This window comes from Salvelinus sp. IW2-2015, linkage group LG23 (genome assembly GCF_002910315.2).
Source record: "Salvelinus sp. IW2-2015 linkage group LG23, ASM291031v2, whole genome shotgun sequence".
NCBI lineage: Eukaryota > Metazoa > Chordata > Actinopteri > Salmoniformes > Salmonidae > Salvelinus > Salvelinus sp. IW2-2015.
This window is the reverse complement of record NC_036863.1, coordinates 42345187-42362849: the sequence shown is the minus strand read 5'-3', so window position 1 is coordinate 42362849 and position 17663 is coordinate 42345187. Positions and strand designations below refer to the sequence as shown.

Below are 17663 nucleotides of genomic sequence, written 5' to 3'. Positions count from 1 at the left end.
CTATTGGAGGTCTACTTCTGAAGGAAATATGCACTGCACACACTTTGATGGGGGTGCAGCTTTTTCTAAATATGCTTGCTAGTTATTTCCCTACTTCGACTAGATCTCAAGGGAKACGGGGTACTTTTCTGTCTTCAAGACACTATGCTCTCCCTCGACCAAAAATACGTGACACGTGCTCAAGTGAAATGGCAATGTCGCTATTGTAATGTTTGAAACATTGGTCTGAGTCCTTGAGGACTCTACGGGGAGTCGCGTCCTTTTGAACAAATCCCAAATAAAGATTTTATCAGCCAAGCTCAGACACATACAAAAGGGTGCCATCTTTGGTGGTGACAGAGCCCGTTTTGGAAGGGAGGGAAGTATGCCAACTTAACATCCAATGGTGCCTAAAACTTAATTGTAGTGATATTCTCTATTTAATTGTGGTCATGTATCATCGAATGCATTAAATAGTAATAATACGTTTGTGAAGGCAATAATGCATTTGATCATTGCATATTTTTGTATTTTCCTCATCAATTACATGCAGATGGAAAACAAGATTTTTTTTTTTATATTTCTGTATCTGAACTTTATAAAAGAAACTGTTGACTTAGCTTTACAGGAAGCTGTCAAATGTATATATTGGATAGTCTTTGCTTCAATCGTTGCAAAATTCATTTTGGTTTGGTCTTGAAAATAAATATTTAAATTATGAATTCCTGTGTTTTTTTTTATTGAATGTGTTAGTATTCCATGAAAATACATTTAATTGCATCAGTATCGTGGACAAGTCTACAGTATCCCCATTTTGTTTCTGTAGACGGTCCACTTTTCCTGTTATGTGCAGCTATGTAGTTCATAAAGTCCTTATTATTTCCACAATCCTTGCAGTCTTTGGAACCAATGTCTATGTGCAGAAACCACATTTTCAAAAGACTTGTTTCAATAACAGTTGGAGTTCCTTAGACTGACAGTGAGGTGAGACCAGTACAGTAGCCTATAGGGTCCATCAAAATCCAGCTCAWATATTAAGACAGGGAAGCGGGGCTATTTTGTCTTTTATCTGAGTACTCATCTCATGCAAGTAATTACATTTGTTAATGTAAAGTCTATTCCCAAAATTGTTTTAATTGTCTGACGGTTTCTTCAAGGCATACTTATGAAGTCGGGTCCATCAGTTTAGTGTGTCTCTCATGCCTTCATCTTCAAATATGACCAGTGACCGGAACCATCAGGGCCTGTGGGAATGACTCTGAAGACTGGGGGTATGGTCACAAAAACCCTTTTTAGACATTTATTGGGTCAGGAGGACTKCCCATTGTGACCACAGGCCCACCAAAGAGAATACGCTGTGATTGGCTAGGGATAGCAAGGGGGTTGTCCCAGTACGAATACTAACGCTCTGATTGGCTCATGACCGCTTTGTTGCTGCACTGCCTTCAGGGTCACTTAAGTTAAAGGAGTCTTCCTCCCCCTCGTCCAGYTGCAGACTACCAGATGAAATGCGCATCCGAGCCAGGGGGCCAGAGCGCACCAGTTTCCCTAGCCCTGGGCAGTAGTATGGGAACATGACGTCTGAGTCACTGAGGCTGATCTCTCCACTCCCTGTCCTGCTYCCGGCCCCTAGCACGCACACAGAGGCGGGCCGTTCAGGCATGGGGGACAGGTTAAGAGGGAGGTGTGTTGGGCGTGCAGGCGAGTGTCGGCGTGATAGGTGAGGGTAGTGACCTAGAGGGCGGAACTCTGCTGCTGGGGCAGAGGGCCGGAGGACCTTCATATCAGACTGGCTCCAGGAGCGCTTGGGCAGGCCTGCCTGGTAGCTGGAGTCATCACTGAAGTGGCCTGCCGTCTCCTCTCTGCCAAATTCCCTCCGACCAGCCCCACAACCAGCCAGAGTGGCTGCATACAGCCCCGGAGCGATGGCCAAGCCTGGAGGCACGTTGTAGCGATGACGCTGGCGCCGCAGACAGGGAGACAATGAGGAGGGGTTGGAGAAACTGGAGGAGCGGATGAAGTCGTCCAGGAGGGTGGCCTGGGGAGCGGGCCTGGGGCCGTAGTGGGACMGAGGCAGTGGGGCTGGAGCGTGGTCCAAKGAGAAAGAGGAGCAGCCAGACATGTAGGCYTGAGCAGAGAGGGGCAGGATGGGGTGCAGCTCCAGGCAGGGGTAGGGGTAAAGGTGGGAGTGAGGGCTGGGGTAGAGCAGGACCAGCTGCTGTGTATTGGCCAGCAGTCGGCCCCTCTGAGGCCCMTCAGCCACACTGCTGCTGCGGTTGAAGCTCTGGTTGGCCCTCTCACTGTGGCACCGCAGCCCCTGTAGAGCTGTGGGCCCTGGCTCAGCCCCAGAGAAGGAAGAGGAGCGGGACTGGCCGAAGGCAGAAGTGTGTGCAGAGTGGGACKGGGGGCCCTCCAGATCCATAGTGGTGAACAGCACCTCCACAGCAGACTGACTGCGCTTCCCACCCGGGGCACAGTCGGCACGGGGGAACCCACAGGTCTGCTCATACACCTGGAACACACACACCCTGATATCACTGACAGCAGGTGTGTAACTTTCACCATTGTACATGACCCCCCAGTCCCCCACCCCCCACATTGTATTTATCAGTGTGATACAAAACGCGTCACCGGTGTGCTTTAGGACCATGCAAACGCCTTAGAGCGTTGGGTAGGCTGTTTTCCGGCACAGAGAGATAACAGAGTCAGCTGCTTTCTGTTGCGCTTTTTCTGAGTTTTATAAGCAAGCAGAGCAGAAACTGTCTACTCCTTAGTTGATTGATCTAGCTGGCAAGGTAACCGCTGTTTGAAAACAATTATTTACTCCCAGTGCTGAGCTAGTAGTGTAACTGACATGTTATGTTAGCYAATGTAATACCCTCTCGACTGAAGTGAATGAACTACTAGCAGCTAGTTAGCTTTCTAGTAGCTAGTGCTACCACAGCCAGTTCAGCTTTAGCTAGCCTCTAGCTATCTGTCAGGTAGCAGTATTTAACAGCGGTTGTGTGTATGGAAATGTTTTGTAGCCTTTGTTTTGTCCCACTTCAACAGAAGTCTGTTTGATGTTGTACCATTAGCTAGAGCTATCCAAAAGTTGGCTAACTTTAGCTAGCTTGGTAGCTCACTAACTTCAGCTATTATTTTTGCCTCAATCACACTACACCTGAATCAAACAATGAAACCAGCAGCCAACCGATTGAAGACTATTCTGATGTTTTTTCAGAGCAATGTGAGTTTTTATTAGTCACTATAGCAATGTAACATTATTGATCTGTCAGTGGTCCTCGCTAATTCCTTACTTTTTACACTGACACGGTATAAACAGCTCTACAGGCATCATTGTCATAGTGCACAACACTATGCTCATYATGTCTTAGCAGAATCAGATGGTGACAGGTTTACGTGAATTTTGAGGTATAGTGAATGGATACAAAGTTGCATCTTGGGTAGGTCACAGTCTGGGATCTGTGAATAATGGTCATTTCAATTATTGAACCGTTAATTCTATTCTTGGATAATATAATGTATAAATGTACACCAAGGTAATTCTTTGTCATGCCTCATCTGAGCAGGATCAGATGGTGACAGGGGTCTCATCAGGGTCAGGCAGCCAGGGAAGACCAGTCTGTGACAGTGCAGAGGTGAACTTTGCAGATACAACACTTTATTCTCTCAGTGCAGCAAACACTGGACAAGCCAGAAGCTTCAAAGATTGAAACTATTTTAAGGCAGTCTGACAAACCTTTAAAGTTGATATCCAAACTGTATCAGGGGTTGATAGAGGCTTTTCCCGATGACACAAAACATGTTAAACAAAACATGTGAGGAAGACCTGGGAGACGCTATTGATGATGAAGAATGGATACAGATGTTAGAATGCCCAATCATGTATAATCTCAGACATAAATTACTGCAGTTTTTTGACCATCCAGTGAATCTGAATATCATGCACTCAGAAATGTAATTATTCTGCTGGAGGTCTAAAACACAAAAGGGGACATATTTAAGGTCTTGTGAAGGCAGACTAAAGAATGTACTCTTTGCCAGAATTCAATCTCAGCATGTCTACAGATTCTCACTGTTTTGGTTTCCTTATAAATGTTGATACTGGGGGCTGTTATCAGAAGAAACTGTGTAATCCAGAATTTATAGAGGCTAAGAAATGCAAACGCCATTAATTGGAAGGTTGGTTATCCTCCCACAATGGATGGCWGAAATGTCAARTKATGTATCACTAGATTTGATTTATTACAAGATTAAGGGTATACTGTGCAACTTTCATAAGGTCTGGATGCCTTATACGGAATACTGTACAACAAAAGGAGTCACGTCAGGGGAGATGGCAATCCCAAGGTGCTGGGCTGCTCAGTCCTGGCCCTGGGGGTCTGCCGTACTGTTGGTTGCAACTCTGGCCTTGGCCTAACACACCTAAAACCAGCATTGTGCTTGAGACCACCTAAAGCGAGACCGATTCAAGACCAAGACCAGAGCAAATCGAGTAGAAGTCAAGACCAAGACCGGAGAGGGAGTGAGACCGAGTCAAGACAGACCGGGAGGGGGACAAGGGTTCCGAGACCAGAAAAATGCGAGTCCAATTCAAGACCATAATTGTAGTGAAGAGGCGACTCTGGGATGCTGGCCTTCTAGGCAGAGTTCCTCTGTGCAGTGTCTGTGTTCTTTTGTACATCTTAATCTTTTCTTTTTATTGGCCAGTCTGAGATATGGCTTTTTCTTTGCAACTCTGCCTAGAAGGCCAGCATCCTGGAGTCACCTCTTCACTGTTGACGTTGAGACTGGTGTTTTGCGGGTACTATTTAATGAAGCTGCCAGTTGAGGACTTGTGAAGCATCTTTCTCAAACTAGACRCTAATGTACTTGTCCTCTTGCTCAGTTGTGGACCGGGGCCTCCCACTCCTCTTTCTATTCCGGTTAGAGCCAGTTTGCGCTGTTCTGTTAAGGAAGTAGTGCACAGCGTTGTAGCAGATCTTCAGTTTCTTGGCAATTTCTCACATGGAATAGCCTTCATTTCTCAGAACAAGAATAGACTGACGAGTTTCAGAAGAMAGTTATTCGTTTCTGACCATTTTGAGCCTGTAATCGAATCCACAAATGCTGATGCTCCAGATACTCAACTAGTCTAAAGAAGGCCAGTTTTATTGCTTCTTTAAATCAGAACAACAGTTGTCAGCTGTGCTAACATAATTGCAAAAGGTTTTCTAATGATCAATCAGCAAGAACCGGAGTCCATTTGCACCTTGAGACACAGGAATGCATTTAGAACACAGACTGGCACCGAGCCGGAGGTTTGAAACGCATACAGGAGGAACTGAACTGTGTGACACCGGTTTATGTCATCTCAAAAGAGCATGCCTAAGGATATGTGGTCATACTACAACCTTACCTCACATTACAAACTTCCGTTGTCAAAACAAACTGACCAAAAATAAATGCAGAAGTGAGCCGTTGGAATTGACTCACCGGAAACCTCCTATTGCACTTGTGCATCGACAAGTTTGGTTTAGAGCACATGCAATTATGCGAATTGTTTATCAATCAAATCACAATTTATTTCAAGTGTATTTCACCTGGTCTCAACACCCTTTAAATTCTGTTTATAATAATAATAAATTAAACAACAAACAAAGAAATCAACATGCAACAAAGAAATCCATATAAGGCACTGTACCTGTTTAGAGACATCAGTGAGGAGGTCAGGAGAGGACCTGCACTGCCTGTTGTCATAGTGGGCCTTATAGAACTTCCTGGAACGTAGAGGTTTAGAAAGACAAGGGTTTATTGCTTTGCTTAACCATACACAAGCAATGCTAACCTTTCTTTCTGTACTTAAAAACATCTTTAATGAAGATTCTCCATTAAGATTGCTTTTCAGTCYGGAACTAGGCTTAATCTGTGTTCGGGAAACCTCCCCAATAAGTTTTGTAACCTTTCAAAAGGCAGGTTCTTCCTCCCCCCTCTCCTGACACAGTCCAACAGTTGTTTATGGGTCCTACCACTAGAGAGAGGGGTAGCACAGTGTTATCAAACTGAGTAAACGGTAAAGGCTTTTGACAAATGATTAAATTCCCCCTTTACGTATCTAGTGGTCTGACCTGTATCTGAAGCAGGAGCCTTTACTGTAGAGGAAGGACTTGTGTCGGGACTTGGGCTCCTCAGAGAGACGGAAGAAGGCATGGTACTCTACACACGTCTTCCAGAAGGCCTTACAAACATCTCGGCTGGCCATGGCTAGCTCTACCGTGTCCTTACGAGAGGGCTGACCAAACACACAACAAACACACACACACAGATGTAATAGAGGTAATTTCTATGGAAATAAAGCAGCATGTTGTTTGAATAAAACCACATGCAACCAACAAACAAACACCTGGTAACTAATGAAATCCTATTTGACCACTCAGTCACACTTAACGTCTCAAACTAAAAAAACTCACCACAATCTTAGCATGGAGTTTAATCAAAAAATGCTTTCTTTTAAAACTCAGTTTGCGGATTGAGGCCCAGCTGAAAGTGTTTATCTTGGTGTTGCCCTGGGAGACGAGAGAAACATCGTTCAAGAGTACAAACAGTCCAAATGTAAACCTCTGTAATAAATACTTCTCTCTTGGTTCTGTTTACTTCTTGGCATATCTGTTTCCAGCGTCTGTCTCTCTAAAAGAGACATAGTCCACACTGTACAATCCACTGTAATAGCATGCAATAACATAGTATATTATACATGCCCTATGTACAACTCCTGTACATCTCATTAAGAGGTCTTTGTGACGAGCCCAGCCATTACCTGGAAGACCAACACTCCAGAGTGTGTGATGGCCAGGTTGATCTTGGTGCCCTCTCCATCACTGGCAGCCTGTGGGCGGATCCCGTACATGTCCAGCTTCCGAGCCACCTCTAGCAGCTGGCTGTCTGCCTCACCTGGTGTCTGGCCCCTGGAACACACGCAGCACCAGCAACAGCCTACATTCACCTAACCACCAAACCTTCTGTCACCTCAACACGATGCGACAGTCACCACCAGAAGGCCAGAACCATCACACCTGGTATGCCTGAGTCACTAACTACTTCAGTGAGCAGTATAGGCCCTATTCTGCCCCCTCCCAGCTACCAGAGAGCCTCTAGCCTCTGACCCTTGAGCCCGGGAGGTATCTACCTGTGCCTCTTGTGGAAGCGCAGGATCTTCTTGTGGAGGCACTCCTGGTTGGGTACGTACTTCTTGCTCTCTAGATGTTGCAAGTCAAGTTCCTCCTCGTAGTCACCTAGCTCTGCTACAAGTGTAAGGAAACAGTGGAGACATCACCACAAACACAAGCCAGCATTATGATAAAACTGTACTTCAATTGTAATCATGATCATATTATGTGGCTTCACTCTTCAACGACAAACCCCAGGGGTTCTACTTACACTGCAGTAAATGTGAGACGAGGAGAGCAGCGCTGTTATCATTGCACGTAAGACTCCCATTGGACAAATCCTGTTTAATCTGCAATGCAAACAGGTACCTGCAAGAGGGAACTTGAATAAGCATCATGTCTCTCTGTACCAAATAAGTTCCCTTAGTCAAGAGGTCCAAACCATTTGTATAGCTGGTGCAAATGTCAATTGGCACAACCTTTTTCAACAGAAGAACAAGAGAGAGTGACCTACCTGGTCAGTTCTTTCTGCAGCTGCCCGGGGTCTGGGGGGAAGAACTTCACTATGAAGCGGAACGTTGGATCACTGGTGTCTGTAGGAGAGAGGAACAATATCCTTGATCCTCATTCCCCATTGTCTTAGTACGACAGATAGCATGATTCAGTCCACATAGCAGAATTCGCAAGCCTTTGCATGAACTACAGTTGAAGTCGGAAGTTTACATACACTTAGGTTGGAGTCATTAAAACTCATTTTTCAACCACTCCACAAATTTCTTGTTAACAAACTATAGTTTTGGCAAGTCGGTTAGGACATCTACTTTGTGMATGACACAAGTCATTTTTCCAACAATTGTTTACAGACAGATTATTTCACTTATAACTCACTGTATCACAATTCCAGTGGGTCAGAAGTTTACATACACTAAGTTGACTGTGCCTTTAAACAGCGTGGAAAATTCCAGAAATTGATGTCATGGCTTTAGAAGCTTCTGATAGGCTAATTGACATAATTTGAGTCAATTCGAGGTGTAACTGTGGATGTATTTCAAGACCTACCTTCAAACTCAGTGCTTCTTTGCTTGACATCATGGGAAAATCAAAAGAAATCAGCCAAGACCTCAGAAAATAAATTGTAGACCTCCACAAGTCTGGATCATCATTGGGAGCAATTTCCAAACACCTGAAGGTACCACGTTCATTTTTACAAACAATAGTACGCAAGTATAAACACCATGGGACCACGCAGCCGCCATACCACTCAGGAAAGAGACGCATTCTATCTTCTAGAGATGAACGAACTTTGGTGCGAAAAGTGCAAATCAATCCCAGATCAACAGTAAAGGAACTTGTGAAGATGCTGGAGGAAACAGGTACAAAAGTATCTATATCCACAGTAACACGAGTCCTATATCGACATAACCTGAAAGGTCGCTCAGCAAGAAAGAAGCCACTGCTCCAAAACCGCCAATAAAAAGGCCAGACTACGGTTTGCAACTGCACATAGGGACAAAGAGTGTACTTTTTGGAGAAATGTCCTCTGGTCTGATGAAACAAAAATAGAACTGTTTGGCCACGATGACCAGACCATCGTTATGTTTGGAGGAAAAAGGGAGAGGATTGCAAGTCGAAGAACACCATCACGACCGCTGTCTCTTATACACATCTAGATGTGTATAAGAGACAGGCCCTGACCTCAATCATATAAAACTTGTGGGCAGAACTGAAAAAGCGTGTGTGAGCAAGGAGGCCTACAAACCTGACTCAGTTACACCAGCTCTGTCAGGAGGAATGGGCCAAAATTCACCCAACTTATTGTGGGAAACTTGTGGAAGACTACCCGAAACGTTTGACCCAAGTTAAACAATTTAAAGCTAATGCTACCAAATACTAATTGAGTGTATGTAAACTTCTGACCCACTGGGAATGTGATGAAAGAAATAAAAGCTGAAATAAATCATTCTCCCAACTATTATTCTGACATTTCACATTCTTAAAAAAAAGTGGTGATCCTAACCATCCTAAAAAAGGGAATTTTTACTTAGATTAAATGTCAGTAATTGTGACAAAATTAGTTTAAATGTATTTGGATATGGTGTATGTAAACTTCCAACTTCAACTGTACCTGCAACTTACTTTTTACTTGCTTGGCCAGGGGCTTTAGCAGTTCCAACCACATCTGGGATTAGAAATACAGATCAGATTAGCATCCAAAGCTTGGTGTGACATCATTTAGTGTACCTTCTTTGTTCACACTTTATTTGTATATTCCATCTGTAGATGCTTGACAGATGGTCATAATATCAACAAACTATCTGTTGATAAGCAACTGCTTGCTAGCGTTAGCGCAGTGACTGAAAGTCTATGGATATCTGCTAGCATGTTAGTTAGCTAGTTAGCATTGGCTTGCAAAACGACCTAGAACTTCCTTCATACTGGACAGAGAGACATAAGAATGTTATCCACAAGTTCATCTGACTCTGGGGAAGTACATCAAGGGCCTCATTGCCAAAATCCTGAAGTATCCCTTTAAGTTTAGGGTTAGGATAAGGTTTAAGGTTGGGGCCAGTGGTGGAAAAAGTACTCAATTGTCATATTGAGTAAAAGTTAAGATAAGTTCATAGAAAATGACTCAAGTAAAAGTGAAAGTCACCCAGTAAAATACTACTTGAGTAAGTCTAAAAGTATTTGGTTTTARATATACTTAAGTATCAAAAGTAAATGGAATTGCTAAAATGTACTTAATTATCAAAATGTAAAAGTATAAACTATTTCAAATTCCTTATATAAAACAAGCCATAAAAAAAAAAAAATGATGGACAGCCAGGGGCACACTCCAACACTCAGACATATTTACAAACGAAGCATTTGTGTTTGAKTCTGTCAGATCAGTGGCAGTAGGGATGACCAGGGATGTTGTCTTGATAAGTGTGTGAATTTGACAATTTTCCTGTCAAAATGTAATGAGTACTTTTGGGTGTCAGGGAAAATGTATGGAGTAAAAATGAGGTTATTTTCTTTAGGAATGTAGTGAAGTAAAAGTTGGCAAAAATATAAATAGTAAAGTAAAGTACAGATACCTCAAAAAACAAGTTAATAAGTAGTACTTTAAAGTATTTTTACTTAGGTACTTTACACCACTGGTTAGGGCTAGGGTTAGTATAGTTAGTTGAAATGTTAGTGATAGTCTGTAGAGCATCTACAGATGGAGTATCCAAATAATGTGTTACTCACTCTTCTTTTCATCCCTTAGTCAAAGCTACATTTGAGTTACAGTAGAGTATGTGCTCTACTGAATGACTTACATAACTGCCACACTGGTGACGGAATTCAAGGCCAAAATACTCTTTTTCCAACAGCTTCAGGTGCCCACATACTTTGTTGTAGAAATCATTTCCAAGGATCCTTTGCTGTAAACAGTAAATATTAAAGTTATACTTTTGAAGTGTTTATTTGGCATTTCCTTTACAAAAATAACAACGTAGAGTAATTCAGCTTACACGGATCACAACCAGATCTTAATCATGATGTATTTCCCCAACTAAGCTGTGTGAAGATGAGGAGTTTCGACATGACCTGACCATGCATTTCACTGCAGAATAAAGAAAGAGTCAAATGATGAGAGGTAGGGCTGGAACAAATGAAGGCGCTTTATGTTCAATATCCAAAGGGGATGAAGAAATCGGGCCACCTTAGACACTTTAAAACCCTGCTAACTCACAGCTGCCCTGCAGTCATTCGCATCCATCTGTACTGAACCACTCAGCAACCTCTTCTTTTATTCACTTATTGTCCCTTCACTCATGACATAGATGCACAAAATGCCCCATGGCTTGGATGGATAAATACTGCATGCGGTCAACAGGGATAATGGGGTTTTAAAAGGAAGTGAAATGCATTGCCAACAGAGTACAATTGGAAGAAGAATCAATTTATTTAACTGTAATAATAAAAATGATAACATCGGAATATACTTCTGTTTACACTAAGCAGAGGTATTTGCGTTTACAAACACATAAGGCAGTGACTGTCTTTTGGCCTGTGTGTAAATTGATGAATACTTGTAACTTCTGGTCACAAGTTGACTGGAATATAGTTACGAAAAATACACTTCTCACCTCAACCTCAAATATGCTCTCACTGTCATCCAAGAAGATGACCCGCAGTTTGAATGTGCCCTCTCTTTGTTTCTTGCGAACAACGACAGCTCTCAACTCTCGAGTTCGGTTCGGCTCGTGTCCACCTTGGCTCTCGGTCATCCTCACCCACTCGTCACGAGCAAAACACACTGACACAAAACAGCAGAACTGATGAAATTTTGTCAGGCCCGTCTTACAAACACTTTCTCAAGGAGTAGAGATGCTCGAAGCGTTTTTTTGTGTTCTGTCAAAATATGACGGAATAACCGAAATGTAAGTTTGATGGAATCATGGAAACTATTTGGACTCCACTAAAAGGTATTTCAACAAAATGTTTTACATACCCTTTTCTCTTCTGTGGGTTTCATCATCCCCTCAATGATCCATCCTCACCAAATTCCAAGCAACATCGCTCAAAACCCACCATGAAGAGGGGAACCATCCTCTCTATCCTCTCCTCACTAACATCTCCAGGCACAGCTCCAAATAGATGGCTGCACTTTGGAAAAGGTCGCGCACGCATTAAATGTGTGTGTGTGTGTGTGTGTGATAGAGAGGGATTACTGCAGCGATGCAAGGTCAGGTGGTCACTGGTAGCATCATCAGGATCTCTCTGGAAAAAGAAAGATACAGTACCGTAGAACGCCACTAGATGTCAGTGAGTGCATGCAACATGACCGCCATATTCACTGAGGACAGTGAACTAGCTGGACAGGTCTTTACAAAAAACTAAATCTGACTGAAGGTCTATCATCTAGTCTACATAATATTTTACTGGAGAGTAACAATCTAAAGAACCGGTTGWGTTTTCCATAGGCAGAATGGCTAATGATTGTTTAATAGTACTAATGAGATCATTCACTCGATAGGACCATGTAGGTAGGGACAATGCAAATAAACAAGTTAAGAATATGAAAAATGCGCTCTTGCAAGCCATTGAGGCATGACTAATTACTGTACAGGGTTTGTATAGTAATTTCAYTGATTTGCGTGTTTACCAATGATCATTTTTGAAACAAGTTCAGAATGTTTGAATTCCTAAGGAACTCTTCTGCAGCATTCCACAGAAAAGGACGCCTGATGTAAATTATCTTTGAAGAAATCTACAGAAAGCATTTCCTGTAACAAAAAATCTACTGTGCATAAGAGCACATTCTCTGCCGTCTCTATGAGTCTGCCCCCCACAGAGTGAGTGAAATCTGCCCCGCTAGGTGTCTAGCCTGTGGCTCTCTTTACCCTTTTGCATTTTAATGTCACGACTCTCCATGCAGAAAATTGATTCCCAATGATACCATTGAGAGGCTGGGTCACTAAGTGGAGAAAAACAAGAACAATGAGTCTACAAACACTAAATGGTGACACTAAATTAGGAAAATATCCTGGAAATACAAGCGATATTAAATGGGAAGTATGTTTGAATGAGGACATGTCAGTTTGATTTGATGTCCTGCTCTAAAAAGGTCTTTGACTGCCGTAACAGATGAGGGTGACATTGCAGTGTTTGTTGATGTYACTGAGGAGACGGTGAGCCCTGCTCCTCTCTATAGCCTTCAGGCTCAGATATCCAACACAAAAGCCATACATCGTCTCCAGGAATAGTCAGATATGTGACACTAAACTAAGCAAACAACAGAACATATACCGTAAGAAAAATACTACTACTATATTCCTACTCTACATGTAGCTTGGTAATCCTCCCCTCAATGAGGTTGTTTTTTAGTTTCATCCTCTCCTCCAATAAGAGCATATTTGCCAGCTCTTAATGACCCAGCCATGTGTTTTACAGTAATTCATCTCCCTTGAATCTGTAAATACTCTCAACAGAGCGGAGATCAAATTACGGCAAAACAAAGCCCCGTGAGCAGAGAGACTGTGCATTCACAGGCGTAATGAGCCATCTGTTCTGTCACGCCACCGCAAAACAAATGTCATCAAACCCTTCGCTCTCTACCTCCCCGTTTCGCTCCTCTCTCACCTCCCTTTCTTTCCAGGTAAACTGTGGAGCTTTGTTTGTTCTGGAAGCAGGAACACCTTGCTAATGTGAGAGTGTGTCGTGCGCCGTCGACAGCTGCAGCCACATCACACATTGTTACAGTTGTATCAGATTTTCCCGAACGGAAATTGGCTCACACCTGTCAAAGCCACAGAGCCGGGGCGTGTCATTGGAGCGCGCCTTCTGCCGTTGTTGCCTCTGTTCTGTTACCTCTCCTCTTCCAATTCAGTTGGAAACGGATCTCCAACTTCACTGTARATGACATTGTAAAACGAGATACAGGAGCAGTTTTTCAGTAGCACTTTAATGTCGTCAACCCTTTAAAAACGGTAGTGACAGCGACAATACATATGAGAGAAAAGAGTTTAAATACTTAAGCACATTAAAAAGAGACATGGGGTTCGAGTACAATTGGATGGCACAGCAGAGTGTGTGAAAACATGCAAGTTCAGTTGAGAGGCTGTCCCTTGCCCAGTGTTTTGGGAGGGGTTCTTATCGAGGATGAGGTGTCTCATATTTCCTGTAAGCAAGTACTGTAGTCCTTAAAACACCCAGAAACCCATTCCAGACATATACAAGAGGCGGGAAACAAAACTGCATCAGGCCCTGTGGCTGAGCAAAACTCTTAACATGAGTACAAAAAGGAAAAAAGGCAACCATTTCTTTGGGCTCGACACCGGAGACCCTGATAAAGAACACGCATCACAATGGAACGGCTTTTAAAAAGAACAGGCCGCTGCAAATTATTTCAGTAGCAGCAGACGGGGGGGAAAAAATGGGACAAATATAAATAATGAAGAAAATGGGGGTAACCCATTAAAACCAATCACATCCCCAAAGCAGACCTGAAACAGCATCCCCCCCACTCAGAAGAACCTTTACATCAACCTCAGGTGAGAGGTCAAATACAGTGAGTAGAGTGTTATATAGTGCCCAGTAAAGAAATGACTCCATGAATATACTGTGCATATCAATGTAAATACTGTATATATATATATATATATGTATATAATGTCTCTGCAGGTGACCACATCAAAGATGGTGAAGATGATCCCTCTAAGGCTTTCTGGGGATGAGAACGCTTTCTGGTTACCAAGACCACAGAGTCCAGCCATGAGGCCTTCAGAGGAGTGCTGACTGACTGCTGTACATGCCAGGACTCTGAGGCAGAAGGCAGCAGTCTGTTTGTACACGGAGGGGTGCGTAGGGTTATTCCTCACTGGTGAGGCTCGGCTCATCCCCAGCCCCAGTTTCCTGTGTTACTGCGTCTCCCGCCCCCTCCGTTTCTTCCACTGCTTCCTTTCCCTCCTGTCTCTCAGCGCTCTCTCCTCCTTGGGCACCAGCACCCTCTGCTGGTGCAGCCTCCTCAAAGCCCGGACCCTCCCCCTGGGGCCCGTCCCCATCGTAGATGATGTCCTCGGGGTTGGGTGCCGGGGGGCAGAACTCCTCGTCAGGGAGAAGCTGGCGGAACACTGCCTCGGCCTGGAGAGAGAGATGACAACACACACACACACACACACAAAGACGGGTGAGGACAACTCAATTTACACCATCAGCCCCATTGGACAGTACACTTCCAGGCTAGTGACGCAAGTCATCGTTAGCCAATTATTTGCTCGATTTTTAACAATGACATAAACGTTAAAGAACGCAATTCTTACAAGTTTAGCGTGACAGTAAAAAAATAAAAAATATCTCCGGGACATTGTCACTTACCAGTTTGATGGAGTGGTCACTACCCAGGGCGGTATCAGGGCTGGCACACACATGTACGTTACTGGGCAGGTCATAGCTGCTCCTGTCCACAGCAGAGGTGTCCCTCATGTTGAAGTACAGGGCCCACAGCACCGTCGGTCCCCTGCTCTCCTCCTCTCCTGGATGGGGAAGGACCGGCGTCATGAATGTAACGTAGTGTTCTGATTTCTATGGAGAGCCGTGCACGGACAGAAGTCGCACTGAAGATCAATGGAGGAATCATTTGATATAGTTGAAATGTTTTCGGGAACATATGATATATGTTACTGCTATACGGATGCAGCTCATGTCTGCCGTTGAGACAAACTCCCGGAGTACTAGATAACAGGGTAATAGTAACAGTAAGCTCCCAAACTATTGATTCATTAATGCAATTCATATTTTYGGGTAGAAATGCTCAGCCATAAATGGTGCCAATTTAGTCTTGTAGGAATATTTCCTTCAGTGTTTGAGAAGAGACAGGAACTTAACAGGCTCCTTTCAACACAGCTTATCTGTGGGGAAGCATGATTTCTGTTAATGGGGTGACATTTGGTTTGCCGACAAGGCACACGGGAAAGTGTTTCTTGACACTCTTTGATCGGTCCGTGAGTGAGACTTGAAGCGGTCAAACAAAAACGAGAGAGGATGATTTGGAGCTGCGAGAAGGCTCCTGGTTTTCAAAGCGTAAAACCGTCATTCTGTATCATTACCCTTTAAAATGTAAGGGACCAAAAAAAAAAGGTACCCAAAGAAAGAGAGAGAAAAAGGTGTCAGTCTGAAATGTCAGTGTGGTCATTACCAAAATGTCACACAATTATAATATGTGTTACTTTTCCTGCCTTGGGTAGCAGAGTGATTTAGTTAATTTGGAGAGCAGCAGAGGTGTGGCACCATCAACGTGACGACACTTCAAAAGGCCACCCAACCTCAAAATACACCCCTGTCCATCCACACATCTTCTCCATACACCTACACACACAACCTCAAAATACACCCCTGTCCATCCACACATCTTCTCCATACACCTACACACACACACACACCTGACCAAATACACCCCTGTCCATCCACACATCTTCTCCCTACACCTACACACACCTGACCACATACACACCAACACAAACAACGACGACGCCGACACACACCTGAGCAAATACACACCAACAACGACACCTACAAACCTGACCAAATACACACCAACAACGACACCTACACACACACCAACAACACCTACACACACACGAACAACGACGCCTACACACACCTGACCAAATACACACCAACACACACCTAGAGTAGAGCCACAAAGCTCGATCATCTAAGAGTAGGAGCCAGCTGGAGATCATCCGTAGAGAGTAGAGCCCCAGTCGGCATCCATAGAGAGGAAGCACAAGCCAGTGGGGGGCGGGTAGGGAAAATCTAGGGGAATCATCTAAAGTTTAGTAGGAGCCAATGCGCGACATCTAGAGTGTTAGGAGCCAGGATTCTGGTACCGAGCAGGATCATCCGTAGCAGTAGGAGGCCAGCGATGCATCTAAAGGAGCCAAAGTGGGTGGATCATCTAGAGTAGGAGCCCAGTAGGATCATCTAAGCAGTAGGAAGCCAGTAGGATCATCTAGTAGATAGAGCCAGTAGGATCATCTAGAGTTAGGACCAGTAGATCATCTAGAATAGGAGCCAGTGGATCATCTAGAGTAGGAGCCAGATGGGATCATCTAGAGAGGAGCCAGTGGATCATCTAGAGTAGGAGCCAGGGATCATCTAGAGTAGGAGCAGTAGATTCATCTACGAGTAGGAGCCAGTAGATCATCTAGAGTAGGAGCCAAGTAGATCATCTAGAGTAGGAGCCAGTAGGATCATCTAGAGTAGGAGCGTAGATCATCTGAGTAGAGCAGGGATCATCTAGAGTAGGAGCCAGTAGGATCATCTAAAGTAGAGTAGATCTCAGAGGAGACAGTAGGACCATCTAGAGTAGGACCAGTAGGATCATCGTAGAGTAGAAGCCAGTGGGATCATCTGAGATAGAGCCAGTGGGATCAAGCTAGGATAGGAGCCAGTGGATTCATCTAGATAGAGCCAGTGGATCATCAATGGAGTAGGACATAGAGAGAGCCAGTAGGACATCATAGAGTAGAGCCAGTGGTCACTAGCTTAAGCATGATCATCTAGAGTAGAGCCAGTGGGAGATCTAGACGTAGAGCCAGTCGGATCATTCATTAGAGTAACCAGTGGATCTCAGAGTGGCCAGGATCATCTAGAGTAGGAGCCAGGATGGATCATCTAGAAGTAGAAGCCAGGTGATCATCTAGAGTAGGAGCCAGTGGATCATCTAGAGTAGGAGCCAGTGGATCAATCAGAGTAGAGCCAGTGGGATCATCTAGAGTAGAAGCCAGTGGGATCATCTAGAGTAGGAGCAGTGGGATCATCTAGAGTAGGAGCCAGTGGGATCATTCTAGAGGTAGGAAGCCAGTGGGATCATCTAGGAGGAGCCAGTGGGATCATATCTAAGAAGTAGAGGCAGGCTCTAAGTGGAGCGGGATATCTTAGAGTAGAGCCGATCACTAGAGTACACGTGGATCATCTAGATAGAGCCAGTGGATCATCTAGATAAGCCAATAGCATCTAAGAGTAGGAGCAACAGTGGGATCATCTAGAGTAGAGCCAGTC

At 44.0% G+C, this 17663-nt stretch overlaps 2 protein-coding genes and 1 long non-coding RNA gene across 5 annotated transcripts in view; all 3 read right to left on the bottom strand.

Annotated features, from left to right (window-relative positions):
- Positions 1-739: 739 nt before the first annotated feature.
- On the bottom strand, positions 740-11759 carry frmd7 (FERM domain containing 7). 2 transcript variants are annotated; one of them, XM_023968136.2, is made up of 13 exons: positions 11611-11759; positions 11246-11415; positions 10433-10537; positions 9264-9306; positions 7642-7720; positions 7399-7496; positions 7148-7262; positions 6779-6926; positions 6432-6527; positions 6090-6253; positions 5924-5992; positions 5666-5741; positions 740-2491 (listed from the first exon to the last, which is right to left on the bottom strand). In XM_023968136.2, the coding sequence occupies exons 2-13, from the start codon at positions 11384-11386 to the stop codon at positions 1397-1399; spliced, it is 2229 nt and encodes a 742-aa protein (XP_023823904.1). In that variant the 5' UTR covers positions 11387-11415; positions 11611-11759; the 3' UTR covers positions 740-1396. The 2 variants fall into 2 exon arrangements, with proteins under 2 accessions (XP_023823904.1, XP_070290749.1); XM_070434648.1 differs by lacking the exon at positions 11611-11759 and having other exon boundaries at positions 11246-11472.
- Positions 11760-13544: 1785 nt separating this feature from the next.
- The window catches only part of chm (CHM Rab escort protein), a 35964-nt gene continuing 31845 nt past the window's right edge, over positions 13545-17663 (bottom strand). For both annotated transcript variants that reach the window (XM_023968223.1, XM_023968224.1), the window contains exons 14-15: positions 14976-15133; positions 13545-14741 (exon numbers count right to left, since the gene is read on the bottom strand). In XM_023968223.1, the coding sequence (XP_023823991.1) occupies positions 14469-14741; positions 14976-15133 (431 nt within the window). In that variant the 3' untranslated portion in view covers positions 13545-14468. The remainder of the gene's footprint in view (positions 14742-14975; positions 15134-17663) is intronic.
- LOC139022921 (uncharacterized) overlaps positions 15142-17663 on the bottom strand; it is a 6035-nt gene continuing 3513 nt past the window's right edge. The window contains exon 3 of the long non-coding RNA XR_011473993.1: positions 15142-16205. This is a non-coding gene — a long non-coding RNA (uncharacterized lncRNA). The remainder of the gene's footprint in view (positions 16206-17663) is intronic.